Raw genomic sequence first — 14,934 nt, 5'->3', positions numbered from 1 at the left:
CACATCATTGATGAAGGGGATGTTGAGGTCTGCATGAAGGGTTTGGTTTGACACATACCATGGGGCTTTAGCTAACATACGAATAGTTTTTGACTGGAATGTCTGTAGTATTTTGGTGTTGGATGGTTTGCTACAGCCCCACAGCTCGATTCCGTATGTCCACACTGGTTTGAGTATTGTTTTATAGATGGTCAGTTTGTTTTCTAATGAAAGTTGCGATCTTCTGTTGATTAGCCAGCTCATATTTTTAACTTTTAGGTCGAGGTGTCGTCGTTTGGCTGCAATATGTGATTTCCAAGTAAGTTTTTCGTCTAGATGAAGGCCCAGGTACTTTACTTCTGTTTTTATTGGTATAGGTGAATTATTTAGGTGTAGTTGTGGACATCTAATTCTTCGATTTGTGAAATTTACTTGACAAGACTTGTTTGTGTTGACGTTTATTTTCCAGCATTTAAGCCAGTCTTCTAGTTCATTGAGATGATTTTGCAATTTGTTAAATGCTAACATTTCGTTGATGTCTGATGCTAGTATACCAGTGTCATCCGCAAATGTTGCCATTAGTGTATTTTCGCTAATAGGAATATCAGCAGTGAAGATTTGGTAAAGGAATGGGCCAAGTACACTGCCTTGAGGTACTCCGGATTTTATTTGGTGGTAGTTGGATAGAGTACCTTCGTATTTAACTTGGAAGTATCTGTCGGACAAGTATGATTTAAGGAGGAGGTAGATTTGGTCAGTTAGCTGAGTTTTTATTTTAAAGAGAAGACCCTCGTGCCACACTCTATCAAATGCTTGCCGTATATCGAGAAATGCTGATAGACATATTTGTTTCCCTTCTAGGCTCTCTTTTATTTTGTTGACTAATCTATGGCACTGTTGTATGGTTGAGTGATTTGAGCGAAAACCAAACTGATGATCTGGGATAAGGTTTTCTATAGGTATTATTGTTTCTATTCTGTTAAGGATTAACCTTTCGAATACTTTTGATAAAGTCGGAAGGAGACTTATTGGTCTGTACGAACTGGCTTCAGTTAGAGGTTTACCAGGTTTAGGTATCATTATAATTTGTGCATACTTCCATTGCACTGGAAAATAACATAGTCTCAGGAGGCTATTAAAAATAATGGTTATTAAGACGACACCTTTTCTTGGGAGTTTTTTTAAGATTTCGCCAGTTATGAGGTCAAATCCTGGAGCTTTATGAGGGTTAAGCAGGTTGATTTCGTTACGGACTTCATTTGGTGAGAAGTATTTTAGTGGTAATGATAGCTGACAGGGTGCATTGAGGAAGTCTCTAATTTTCTCGTCGTTAATATCGTTGGCCTCTGGGGTGGAGAAGACGGTTGATAGATGTTCTGCAAATCTGTTGGATTTTTCTATATCTGATCGAGCCCAGGCTCCATCATTTTTTCTAATTGGTGATTTCATTACTACCGGCTTTTTGAATTTCTTTGTGGCTTTCCAAAGAGAGTTGTCGTCAAGAGAAAGGTTTGTGACATATCTTTCAAAGGATTCGTTTTTGGCTGTTTGGATAGCGGAATGAAGTCTGTGTGTGAGTCTGTTAAGATTTGTTTTATCTATCGCGTTTCTTCTTCTTTGCCATTTGTGACGGGCTCTTCTTCTCTCTTCTACTAGTGTTCTAATATGGAGGGGTATACTATACCTTTCATCGATGGTTTTTTCCTTTACAGGAGTAGCTTTCCAAGCGGCCTGTTGTATTTGTTCCGTTAAATATTTTACAGCTTCTTCAATATCGTTTTTGTGCTTGAGTCGAATGTCAAGAGATATTTTATCATTTATTTCTTCTTTGAATTGAACCCAATTCGTGTTACTGGAACATAGCCTTGGTGCAGGAGTTTTCCAAATTATATTGGTACTTAAGGTAATCAAGATGGGACTGTGGTCCGAATGGAGATCAAAACTGGGGGTGATGTCGCTGTGTATTTCAGGTATTCCCTTAGTTATAGCAAAGTCTAACAGATCAGGAATTTTGTTGTTATCAGTGGGCCAGTATGTGGGGGTACCAGTTGTTAGGTATTTCAGGTTATTATCTTGTATGATCTTTAATAGATTTCTGCCTTTTGGAGATATCAGTCTTGCTCCCCAGGTTGTATGTTTTGCATTCCAGTCCCCTGCCACTAGGAAATGTGAGCCAAGTTGTTCAAAAAACTCTCTGTATTCCTCCAGATTGATGGTGTGGCGTGGTGGGCTGTAGATAGAAGCTATTGTTAGTGGAAAGGTGAGCGCATGTACTTTTATGATAGTACTCTGAATTTTGTTGGTGATATATGGAGCAAGTTCGTAGTGTTTTATAGCTGTACGAATTATTACAACTGAACCAGCATGGGCTGTTCCATCTGGATGATTTGCGTAATAGACAGAGTAGTGTGGAATTTTTATAAAAGACCTCTCAGTTGTGTGACTCTCGGATATAAGTAGGATGTCTATTTTGTTTAATTTTAGAAATAGTATAATTTCTTGCACATGGTTTGTTAGACCATTTGCGTTCCACTCTGCTATTCTAAGTGAGTTAGCCATTACGACGTTCTATTTATCACTGTTGTAAGCATGCTTAGTATCATGCTGTTTTGGTTTATCAATTGTGCAAACATATTTTTAAATTCGTTGAGGAACTCTGTAAGTTTATTTGAAAGGTCTGAATTATTGTTGTTGTCTTGTGAAGAAGTATTAGTTGCTGCAACTTGAGCATATGTTACATGTGATTGGTGTATGTGGTGAGCATTAGTGTTATTATTATTTAGGCTTGCAACTCTAGGTATAGGAATGCTGCTTGTTATATTTTTGTTTTTCGAATTGACTAGGTCTTTATATATAGCACATCCTTTATAGTTTGCTGGATGATTGCCATTACATAAGGCACATGTTGCTGGTGTGTCGCGTGCTTTTTTGCAGGTTTTTGTGTCATGTGATCCTCCGCATTTAACACAGGCGAATGGCCTTAGGCAGTAACTTTTTGAATGCCCGTATTTTTGACACCTTGTGCATTGAACTATTGTATTTTTTATTCTAGGTGGTTCTACTGTTATTATGCAGTTTCGTAGGACTTGTAGGTTAAATATGTTTTTGTTGTTTTCGTTTGGCTCTATATCGACAAAGAATAAGGGCAATGGTTCTTTGGTAACTCTATGTCTAACATTAATTATGTTGCGAACTTTAAAACCCTTATTATTTAATTCATGCGAGATATCTGCTGTGGGTATTGAATGGTGTAATCCTCTTATGACAACTCTATAGGCCCTCTCTTGTTTCGGTTGGTAAGTGTGATGTACAATGTTTTCTTTTCTAAGATGCTGTATGAGTGTCCTGTAGGTGTCTGAGTTTGTAGGGTTAATTTTTACTGTATTATTTGAAATGGTTTTGGTGTAATAGGTTTCTGCCGCAGTTGCAGTTGAAAGGTTTGCTATCATAGCACTATAGTCAGTAACTCCATAAATATAGATTGGTGGCGGTGAGGGATCTTTTTTGGTGATATTTGTGTTTTGTGTATTTGATAAATTGTCTGTTTGTTCATCTAGATTTTCTTTTGAGAGGGAATCAAATCTGTTTTGTGTTTGGATTTGGTTGGACTTTTCTGAAGTTGTTTGTCTTTTCATCCTTTTTCTCTTATTGGCAACTTCTTGCCAAGGATGTTTATTTTGGTTTTCTGTTTCGTTAAGTTCTATGTCGCTATCGCTATCTGTGTAGTTATTGGTGTTTTGTGTTGATGAGAGTGAGCATTGAGGGTTTGTGGATAATGTTGTGTATTGTGACTGAATAGGGTTTTGAGTGTTTTGAATATTTTGTGCAGTTGATTGACTAGGAAATTGTACTTGGTTTGGTATAGCTATTTGGGTTGGAATAGGTATTTGGTTTGAGCATGACATTTGATTTGTTATCTGGTTAGATGGTGTTTGATTAAAATACAAAAATGGTACTTGCGGTTTTACTGCTGTTTGGTTTGACTGGTTCTGGTTATTTATTGTTGGGACATCCTGTATAGTATTTATTTGTTGATAAATTGGTTGGCCATTATTATCAAATCCTAATAAGTTCCCCGAAGGGAACATATTTCTTTTGTTTGTTTCACTAATCACTTGGTTTTTGTTACTTTTCAGTTTAACAATTTTTTGATGCTGATAAGATAATTACTAGTTAATTAGGTAGTTTTACGATAAGGAAGTTCTCTAGCGCTTTTAATGACGGTACATGTTCACGCTTCGAGAATCAGATTGCTACTTTGTTCTAAAATGAATAGTTTTTAAGTTATAAGCAAAAAAAGTAGAAAAAAAAACGAAATTTTTTGAAATTTTTAAATATTTTATTTTTTTATTAATGTTCCGGGCATATTTGAGAAGGAGCATAAATCAATTATTATTAACGAAGTTATCACCTAACTTTATCCACAAAAATCTGAATGCCACCTCTCACATCCACCTAAAAACAGATCCTTACTGGTCTACTTATTGACTTACACCGATTGGCTTCTGAGGCATCGATATGAGGTTTTTTTGTTGTCCTCTAATGAACGAGTATTCGGTTTTCTTTTTATTGAGTTCTGCCCCCCTATATCATACTCTTTAATTAATTTTCGGGCCATTTAGTTCAAATCATCATAATCTTGACCCATTATTACTCGTCTGCAAAGTTAAGCGTATGTACCATAGTGTTGGTGAGTGGTATCCCCATTGTTCTACATTTTTGTTTCCATCTTATTAAAGCACTTTCGAGATACATTTTAAATAAAGTGGGGGACGTTACAAATCCTGTTGTTATTTGTGTCCCTATTTTTACTTTTGTTATGGGTTGTTTGTATTCGCGGTGTGCAAGTACTCGGAAGGGATACGCGAAACGATCGTGCGTGAATAGCGGAGAAATATTGCAACTTTCTTAAATAATTCATATTGTCAATTGAAATTGTCAGATTGACGTACATTTCATACCTATTGTCATTTAAGAAGAAAAATTATATATTGCTCCACAATATTGATATGATATGCAATTATTATATAAAGGTAAATTTAATTAATTGTATTTTGCTTGCAGTACTGCATTTTAATAGCTAATTTTATTTACTACATATAGACCGGACAGTATCGTCGCCCCCGCTAGCGAAATTATTCCGATTTGATTTTTTTGCACAAACTTACTCAAAAAGAGGTCCTTATAACATATCCACAGGGTGCCGGCCGGTGCCGTGGTCGAAAAATTTTTTAAACAATTTTTTTTTAAACAAATTCACAAAAATAATTTTTTCATTTCGAACATTTTTTTTTTAGATAAATTGGCTTATTCTGAGCAAAAAAGGTCTTTTCTCATTTTTTTTAATTGATTGTTGTCGAGTTATATGCGATTAAAAATTTGAAAAATGTGAAAATGGCCATTTTCAAGGCTTAATAACTCGAGTAAACGTTATTATTATGAAATTCAAAAAGTGACCAAATCAAGTTTCAAATCCCTTCTTCAAGGTCTTGAAGAGATCTTTGTGATTATTTTATTACAAAGCTGTTATTTTTAATTATTAACAATTAGCGCTATAGTCCAGGATGTATCCGTCGGCCCCGTTAGTGAAATTATTCCGATTCCATTTTTTTGCAGAAACTTACTCAAAACAAGGTCCTTATAACATATCCACAGGGTGCCGGGCGGTGCCGTGGTCGCAAAATTGTTTAAACAATTTTTTTAAAACAAATTCCCAAAAATATTTTTTTTTATTGCGAACGATTTTTTGTTAGATAATTTGGGTTATTCTGAGCAAAAAAGGTCTCTTGTGATTTTTCTCTAAAATTGATTGTTGTCGAGTTATATGGCCATTTTCGCATTTTTCAAATTATAAATCGCGTATAATTCGACAACAATCAATTTTAGAAAAAAATCACAAGAGACATTTTTTGCTCAGAATGTCCCAAATTATCTAAAAACAATTTGTTCGAAGTGAAAAAATTATTTTTGTGAATTTGTTTAAAAAAAATTCTTTAAACAATTTTTCGACAACGTCACCGCCCGGCACCCTGTGGATATGTTATAAGGACCTCGTTTTGAGTAAGTTTCTGCAAAAAAATGGAATCGGAATAATTTCACTAACGGGGGCTGGATAATCCTGGACTATAGCGCTAATTGTTAATAATTAAAAATAACAGCTTTCTAATAAAATAATGACAAAAATCTCTTCAGGACCTTGAACAAGGGATTTGAACCTTGATTTGGTGACTTTTTGAATGTCATAATAATAATGTTTAATTGAGTTATTAAGCCTTGAAAATGGCCATTTTCGCATTTTTCAAATTTTTAATGGCATATAACTCGACACCAATCAATTTTAGAAAAAAAATTGTTTAAACAATTTTTCGACCACGGCACCGCCCGGCACCCTGTGGATATGTTATAAGGACCTCTTTTTGAGTAAGTTTGTGCAAAAAAATCGAATCGGAATAATTTCGCTAGCGGGGGCGACGATACTGCCCGGTCTAATACAATTGTTTATGTTTTAATAACATAACCTAAATCTTATTTTTTCTTCTTATTTTTTTTGGACTATGACCTTGACAATTATCCAGTAACCAGGACCATATGATTGGCCAATATAATTAAAAGTGCGAATAAAAGTGCAGAGCGTAGAAACCAGGTGTCGCTTTTCCGAACTTGCACGGTCCCAATAGTACTTTGAAGACTTTTATTATTTAACTGAAACCACTTTTACATAAGAAAAGCGCCGGGTTCTTTGTTTATTTCAGCTATTAATATTGATGAATTTTTATGTTGTATTTTTCCACAGTCATTCTGTCGAAATATTCCCCAGCTAGGTATATCGATTATAATAAGTTTTACTCTTTATTTATGTTAGGAACTGTCGTCATAATAACTTAAAATTGTTTTGCACTGGTAGATGTCAACGGCAAAGTTGTGCATTTGGTTCAAAGACCTCCACCTGGAACTACTCCAAGATCAAACAGTCGCTCGACTTCTCCACAACCGCAAAGGAGAGGTTTCAGAGGATTCAGAAATTTGGAGCAAGGAAATGCAATGTACCTAGGTTCAGTTGCTTTTCCAGGATCCTTTATGGAATCCCAAGGAATAGAACCACCTCCTCCAACATCCAGTTTATCTCGTAGTCGTTTAAATGTTGCAAGAAGGTAATTTAATAACATTTTATTCATGTACATATGGTGAGGCAGATAAACGGCCTATTAGAAATATCTCGAGAACCAAAGACAACTGAATTCTGAAAATTGGAATGAAGCGGTTTTGAAGAGTGATCTATTTAATGAAAATATTTTCATCTTCCGGTTACCCTGTAACCCTTTACATCTTCGTTTTTTTCAATGGGATACCCTGTATATTTGTACATTTTTGGATTCTCCTCGATCTCTTCTTTCTTAAAATATGAGGTTTTGTAATATTATACATGGTAGTTTAAAAGATAATTACGTTTTTTTATTAATTTTGTAGCAATTTTCACACCCTGTAGAATTGTAGTAGTTTGACATCTAAAACTCTATTTATGTTCAAATGATTTCTAATATAGTCTACTATCGTTAAAAATTATTAGTATAGCTAAATGTTTATTTTTAGTAGGTATAGCGACACGCTTCATTTATTATTTTTTTACTTGCTAATTTTAAATATTAACTTTCTTTTCTAAACGAAAATAATATGGGTCATTTAAAATTCATTGTTTCGCTTATGGTTTCGCTCCTAAAATACAAAACCAGATTTTATAAAATTAATGTTTTTTTCTGGGAAACAAATTCCCCATTAAATAGTTATGTTATCAGACCTTAATAAATCACTTTTGAAATGCATTCGAAGACGCTTCTAAGGGCCAGCCTCTTTATGTCAATAAATTAGTCTTTAACTTAAAAACACAGACATGTGTTTTCAGTCAGTCGATCCACAACAACGAGTCGATACACAACCCTCGCTGGGCCAAATAATAACAACCCTCTTAGGAGATATAAGCACGCCTTTTTTAACCAAAAATAAATAAATATTACTGTTAATTGTTTTTACACTTATTTTAATTGAAGTTAATTGATTCCGTTAAGGCCATCGGTACATAATTCGCAAATATTTTACGGCTATCCCTACTTTTTCTGTCTTTACACGGCAAATTACGTTTAGTAAAATTCACACTGGTATGAATATGTAAACTGGTATGAATATGGCTAAACTGGTATAATTTTAAAGAGATGGCTTTTGAATGTTTTTGGATAACTGTTATTTGTATATACATAATTGCAAATTATTAATTCATTAATAAATGTGATAATTTTTTCACTAACTGTGTATTCAGTGATTGTAATAATTTATATGTACAAAAAAAAACGAATACACAATCGAGAAAAGAGAAAAAGTGTTAAAGTGATTTTTTAATAATATATTGTTTATATCTTTAACAACAAAATACTTAAATCACAGAATATATCCTGCTGTATTCTCTGCTTGGATCTTCCATAAATAATAAACAATAAATAACTTTTTATTAAGTTCACGTCTTAAATCAATTATTTATCAAATACACTGTTAATATTATTTAATCAACAACTCAAAATATTTCCGATGCCATGTCAAATATTTAAAACTGTCACTGTCTTGTCATCATATTCTATTCGACTCAGTGCGTTGTATGACAAAGATAGCGAATGTTCGATTTGGAAAATATCACCACGGACATTTTTTTCGAATCCTGAAAAAACTAATAAATATTTTAAAAAAAATTAAACGCAGAATGAAAGACTAAATTATTATCGAGGGCCGAAAGTCCCTTAGAATAAATAAAAAGTTTCCTTTGAATGACATTTGAAATTAAAAATCACACTACATTTTCTTTTAGTTTTTCACCCCTGTAACTTATTAAAATAAACATTATAGAAGTTTTCAGGGACTTTCGGCCCTCGCGCTCGGTAAGAACGTAATCTTTCACTCTGCGTTTAAATTTTTCAAAAATACTTATTAGTTTTCTCAGGATTCGAAAAAAATGAATCCCCGTTTGAATAGCATTGCAGCCGAAAATACGTACCCATCCCCTTAACCACCAGCGGAATAGTAGGTATACAGGGTTGGTCGAAACTCGGAAAGAGTATTTTCTGAGTTTTCTTAAATGGAACACCCTGTATTTTAGTATTGTAATGAAATGATATTTTATGGTACTTTTTTTATTTCTTAAGCATTCCATATACTCTATACCTAACTGCTTTAATTTGTGCTTAATTGTTAATCGCACCAACAATCGTAACTACGTAGGTATTTGATAACTCAACCATTATTGGTAATTTTAAGGATCAGTCTAGATTAACGTGTATACCTCGTCCAATTTACTTACCGTTGCACGTCATCCGCGCCATAGCCTGTGACACGATACCAACACGAAATATTTAGGCGGTGAGTGTGTTCTTTTTTAGAATCAAAATGATTCTAAAGGGGAACACACCTACCGCCTAGATATTTCGTGTTGGTATCGTGTCACAGGCTATGGCGCGGATGACGTGCAACGGTAAGTAAATTGGACGAGGTATATTTATTTCCGAAAAATTATTTGTGATTGAATATTTTCACGGCCAACCTAATAAAATTTCAAGTATTTTTTGTTGCAATTAATGTTTGGCTTGAATCGCCAATAACTCACAAATTAAGGCAGTTAGGTATAGGGAATGGTTTAGAAATTAGTACCATAAAAGTACCATAATACCAAAGTACCATAAAATATCATTTCATTACCATACTAAAATACAGGGTGTTCCATTTAAGAAAACTCGAAAATACTCATTCCGAGTTTCGACCAAGCCTGTATACTGAAATTAAAAATTTAGCTATAATATGTACCAATAATTCTTAACAATAGTAGACTATATTAAAAATAATTTGAACGTAAGTAGAGTTTTTGATGTCAAACTATTACAATTCTACAGGTTGTGGATGTTGCTACGAAATAATTAAAAAAAAAACGAAATTATCTTTAACCCGGGAGCAGTCGTGCTCACTTCTGTCAGGTAAACAGTCGCGCGTAGAGAAAAAATCTCATAATACGAATTTAAATACGAATTAAAACAAATTTCTGTTTTATAATATTTTTATTTACTTGTTCTGTTGAAAATATCAATTTCTAACAATTTTAAAGCTAATTGGTTCCCACCAAAGCCATAAATTCCACAAAAAAAATAAAAAAAAATAATAAATAGAAAAAGAATTAAAAAAATTCCCACGCATTACTACAATCTTCCTCGAGACACTTACGAGTGGAAAGTTATGTTGCAAAATTTTGTATTGTCACGGAAAAGGATAAAATGTTAGATTTTTTCTAACGGCGCGACTGCTTCTGGGTTACACTAACCTGTATATCATTACAAAACTCATATTTTAAGAAAGAAGACATCGAGGAGAATTAAAAAATGTAAAAATATACAGGGTGTCCCATTTAAACAAACGAAGTTATAAGCAACTACCGGTATAACCTGAAGTAGCAAATAGATGAAAATATTTTCATTAAATAGATCACTGCTCAAAACCCCTTTATTCCAATTTTCATGATTCTGTTGCCTTTAGTTCTCGAGATATTTCTAATAGTCCGTTTATCTGTCTCACCCTGTATAATTCTTAAATCCAATTTAAACGTGTTTTAGAATGCTGAGGCGAGCAGAAAATCTCATACGGGTGTTAGAACAAAATCCATCTGGCAGGTCACAAGAACAAGCTGCAGAAGAAAATCCAGAAGAGGAGGAAGAAGTTACTCCGGTTATAGAAGCAAGAGTTATTGTTCCAAACCCAAACAGTGGTGTCGAACCTATCGAGGACGTATTAAGCGCAGTTCAGGACACTTTATTGAATGCTGCAAACAATGGAGGGTAAGTAACTGAGCTAGTATGCCTAAGAACATTATACAGTAAGCGTCACGCTAGTAGACACACGAGTAATTGTGTAATTGCTGGCTTATGGGCTAATCCGACCCGTTCTCACATGTGACTTTTATGTTTGTTACGTCAAGTGACCGTCATATCATGTATTTTATAACTTTTACAACTTTAACACATAACAATAATAATTGTCGCATTCAGGGCCCTTATTCTTGAATTTCGGGGACTAGAAATGACGTAAAAGTAGGCGTGGCTAACTAAAACCGAAAATGCTGTGTTCTTGAAACACATTCTGTTAATTTTTGAGAGAAATATCACTCTCCAAGGGAGTAACATCTTCTATTGATAGTATGTAAGATAAATTGAAAATGGAAGTGAAAATAACAATACATAACCCTAAAAAAGCGGAGAGGTCTCAAAACCGTCTATTTTATTTCTATCTGCTTTCTTCAATATCCATGTTTTCCATGCATATGTGGCTATGGAAAAATTAGAGCTCGCTTTAACTTTGTTTGCATTGTTATGGTTAAATTTTTCTAAATTGTTATATACCGATTTCATCATATTCATAGCTGTTTTTGCAATATAGGGGAGTGCAATTAGATCGAAAACATGCATTGTTTCGGAAAAATTCAAACAAGCTTATATTTTTCTAAAACTTTTTTTTGTTAGTTTATATACATGTTAAAGTAAAAAGTTCTACTCGCAGATTTGGCCGCTAATTGTTTATTAATTGTTTAAACAGTAACAATTGTTTTGTTTAAATAATTTTAAAAATATCGTTAAATTCGTCATTTTACTTTGATCAAATATGTTTCTATTTTGTTTTTGATTATGCCGAATCCGAATATGGCATTCTTATACAGGCATTCTCTGTGTTTATTATATACATTTTCTGATGTTCTAGACGTCACTAGACATTTCTAGGTTACTCAACGGCAGACTTTTCTTTTACGTCAAGGGACTTTTCTATGTAGGATCAATCTGTTTACTTCTCGGCACAAAAGTATACAGTGCAACGAGTGAAGGGTCCAGGACTGTATTAGCTCAATGTTACCGTATGTATACTAATCTGGCAGTTACTGTATATGAGTAATTGTATGCTCTTGGGCATGTTGCCGCTGTCGCGGATATTTTAGTGGCTCACAAAACCTTCGTGGTTCATTAGTACATGTCGTGCATGTTCAATTATATTTACCTATTTTTGTTGTAGAAATACTGCTCCCTTTGAACAAATTGCTGACGACGCTGCAGCAACACCTAGTACCTCAGAAGCATCAGCAACAGGTACTTCCCCAAGATCTTCAACTGAGAATTTGGCTTCTGATTCCAGACCCGCGCCTAGCAGCCGATTACCAGAGTAAGTTCTAGTATTTATCAATTTTGTTTAAATACCAATACGAATATCATGTTGGTTTGTATTTATATAGTTCTTCCATTATATTTTTTCCCATGCATAAAATTATTCTCAAATTTTTCTACTTTGTATCTTTTTTACTTACAGAAACTAGTATCGCAAAATTAAACCGCTTATTCATAGAAACCACAACCAGTTAAACTGTGATGGTACACGACAACCCTCACGGAATTTTCCTAATTCCTTTGTTATAAAAATAAGGTCATAATATTATAATTGTAATTTGTATAATTTATTACTACAGTAGCAAAGTTGAAAGTATTGAACTCATTTGAAAGACTGCAAAGAAAGCACACGTCATTATAATACGTATAATACACTTATAGTACCTCACCATATATGGTCATACATATTGGCACTGTTTTTAACTATAACAGATATAAATAGGAAAGTCGTGTACCTGAGACGACGTTGTTGTTGTTACACTCTCACGCGCGTAGTCAGGGGACCTAGTTACCGGGGCAATGGGTTATCCCCGACCTATCTCAAGTACTACGTAATTCAATCGTACATTTAATTATATAAAAATAAAGACAACCCTAGGTATGTCATACCTGGGTTAAACAGAGAACTTAAATCGAGTTGAAATTCATTTCACTTATTCCCCGTTAGAGGGCGTTGTAACCATACTGCGATATAAATTGTTTTAATTTATATCGAGAACCTACGGTCGTGTTGGTGTAAATTTGTCTTCCTCAGAGCCTCGTTGACAACAGGTAGACCTAGAAATAGTACTATCGGAGGATGGAGGGAGACAGATTTAAATCAAAACGAAACCGTAGATTTTCTTATTTTAGAAAAGTAATTATTTTGTTTATACTTTTATAGAAACGCCTCCAGAATTGGAGATCTCAGCGAACTTCTGACTATGTTGACACAGATACAAATTAGATTTGCTCCCTTTTTGGAAAGATATCAGCAGTTCACTAGGGATGACCCAGATGTTACAGGAGATGTAAGTTATTTTATTTATGTTTATCCCTTTTTGGTTTATCTTTTAACTGTAAACTCCCAAAGACGTAATGCTCTGCTGATGTAACCCATGTAACGGTAACTTACATAGATCCTCTCCAACTAAAGTTATTATCTGGACAGCTTTATTTTCCAGGAGATGCCTTTCTCCTTGAAATAGAAAAGAGAAATATGAAGAGAGAGCATGGGTGTAACAAAAACAATTACTGAGACTACATAGAGGAGAAACAATTAATCTGATACGGGCTCAAAAGATGAGTGAGGAAAGACTCCCTAAAAGGGCAATGAGATGCATACTAAAAGAAAAGAGAAAAAGAGGAAGACCGAAAAAATCTTGGATTGGTGGTACACAGAGGTCTATGAGCGAAAGAGGATTATCTGATGAGGGCTGGAACAACCTAGGAAACTGGTGCTTAGGGATAGAACAACATCGCAGGACGTTATAAACCGACAATATATATACACTAAGCATCAAAATTAACGCACCACCTTAAAAATGGAACATTTTTGATGTCTAGTATTTCCTAAAATTGTTGTCGGATTTGAGTGATTTTTTAAGTATATTATAGCTTTATTCTTCAAGAATATCGATGTAATAATATTATTGCTAAACAGGTAAGTGTCATTGTATACCGGGTGTAACAATGATAGTGTGTTTTTCCATAAAGTTTGGAACGCCCTGTGGAATATTCTAGCGTATATAAAATATTGAAATTAAAACTCAACTGTAGCCTTAGGCATTTTTAACATTGTGCTTTTCGATTCATTCGCTTATGTGGGATAATAAAAAAGTTAGGTACTTTAACAACTAGCCAGTTATTCATCAATACAGGGTGTTTCTAAATAAGTGCGACAAACTTTAAGGGGTATTCTGCATTAAAAAAATAATGACCATTTGTTTTATAAACATATGTCCGCAAATGCTTCGTTTCCGAGATACGGGATGTTGAATTTTTTCTTACAAACTGACGATTTAGTTATTGCTTTAAAACCGGTTGAGATATGCAAATAAAATTTAGTAGATTTTAAGAGGTAGTTATTGCGCATTTTTTGACTTACAATTAAGAATTTTATATTCACCATTGGCGTGCATACGGGTCATATTATCCGGTCATATTACCCGTATGCACGCCAATGGTGAATATAAAATTTTTAATTGTATGCCAAAAAATGAGCAATAACTACCTCTTAAAACCTACTAAATTTTATTTGCATATCTCAACCGGTTTTAAAGCAATAACTAAATCGTCAGTTTGTAAGAAAAAATTCAACATCCGGTATCTCGGAAACGAAGCATTTGCGGACATATGTTTATAAAGCAAATGGTCATTATTTTTTCATGCAGAATTACCCCTTAAAGTTTGTCGCACTTATTGTAACACCCTGTATTGATGAATAACATGGCTAGTTGTTAAAGTACCTAACTTTTTTATTATCCCACATAAGCGAATGAATCGAAAAGCACAATGTTAAAAATGCCGAAGGCTACAGTTGAGTTTTAATTTCAATATTTTATATACGCTAGAATATACCACAGGGTGTTCCATACTTTGAGGAAAAAACACACTATCATTGTTACACCCGGTATACAATGACACTTACCTGTTTAGCAATAATATTATTACATCGATATTCTTGAAGAATAAAGCTATAATATACTAAAAAAATCACTCAGATCGGACAACAATTTTAGGAAAT

General features: G+C 34.0%; 1 protein-coding gene across 13 annotated transcripts in view; it reads left to right on the top strand.

The window, feature by feature from the left end:
• Window positions 1-14,934, top strand: part of LOC114344023 (large proline-rich protein BAG6) — a 116,384-nt gene that overhangs the window by 24,569 nt on the left and 76,881 nt on the right. For all 13 annotated transcript variants that reach the window (XM_050655292.1, XM_050655288.1, XM_050655281.1 and 10 more), the window contains 4 exons: window positions 6,884-7,130; window positions 10,617-10,838; window positions 12,061-12,207; window positions 13,093-13,219. In XM_050655292.1, the coding sequence (XP_050511249.1) occupies window positions 6,884-7,130; window positions 10,617-10,838; window positions 12,061-12,207; window positions 13,093-13,219 (743 nt within the window). The remainder of the gene's footprint in view (window positions 1-6,883; window positions 7,131-10,616; window positions 10,839-12,060; window positions 12,208-13,092; window positions 13,220-14,934) is intronic.

Source organism: Diabrotica virgifera, chromosome 7 (assembly GCF_917563875.1).
Source record: "Diabrotica virgifera virgifera chromosome 7, PGI_DIABVI_V3a".
Taxonomy (NCBI): domain Eukaryota; kingdom Metazoa; phylum Arthropoda; class Insecta; order Coleoptera; family Chrysomelidae; genus Diabrotica; species Diabrotica virgifera.
The sequence above is the reverse complement of the archived record's forward strand: the minus strand, read 5'-3'. Positions and strand labels throughout refer to the sequence as shown.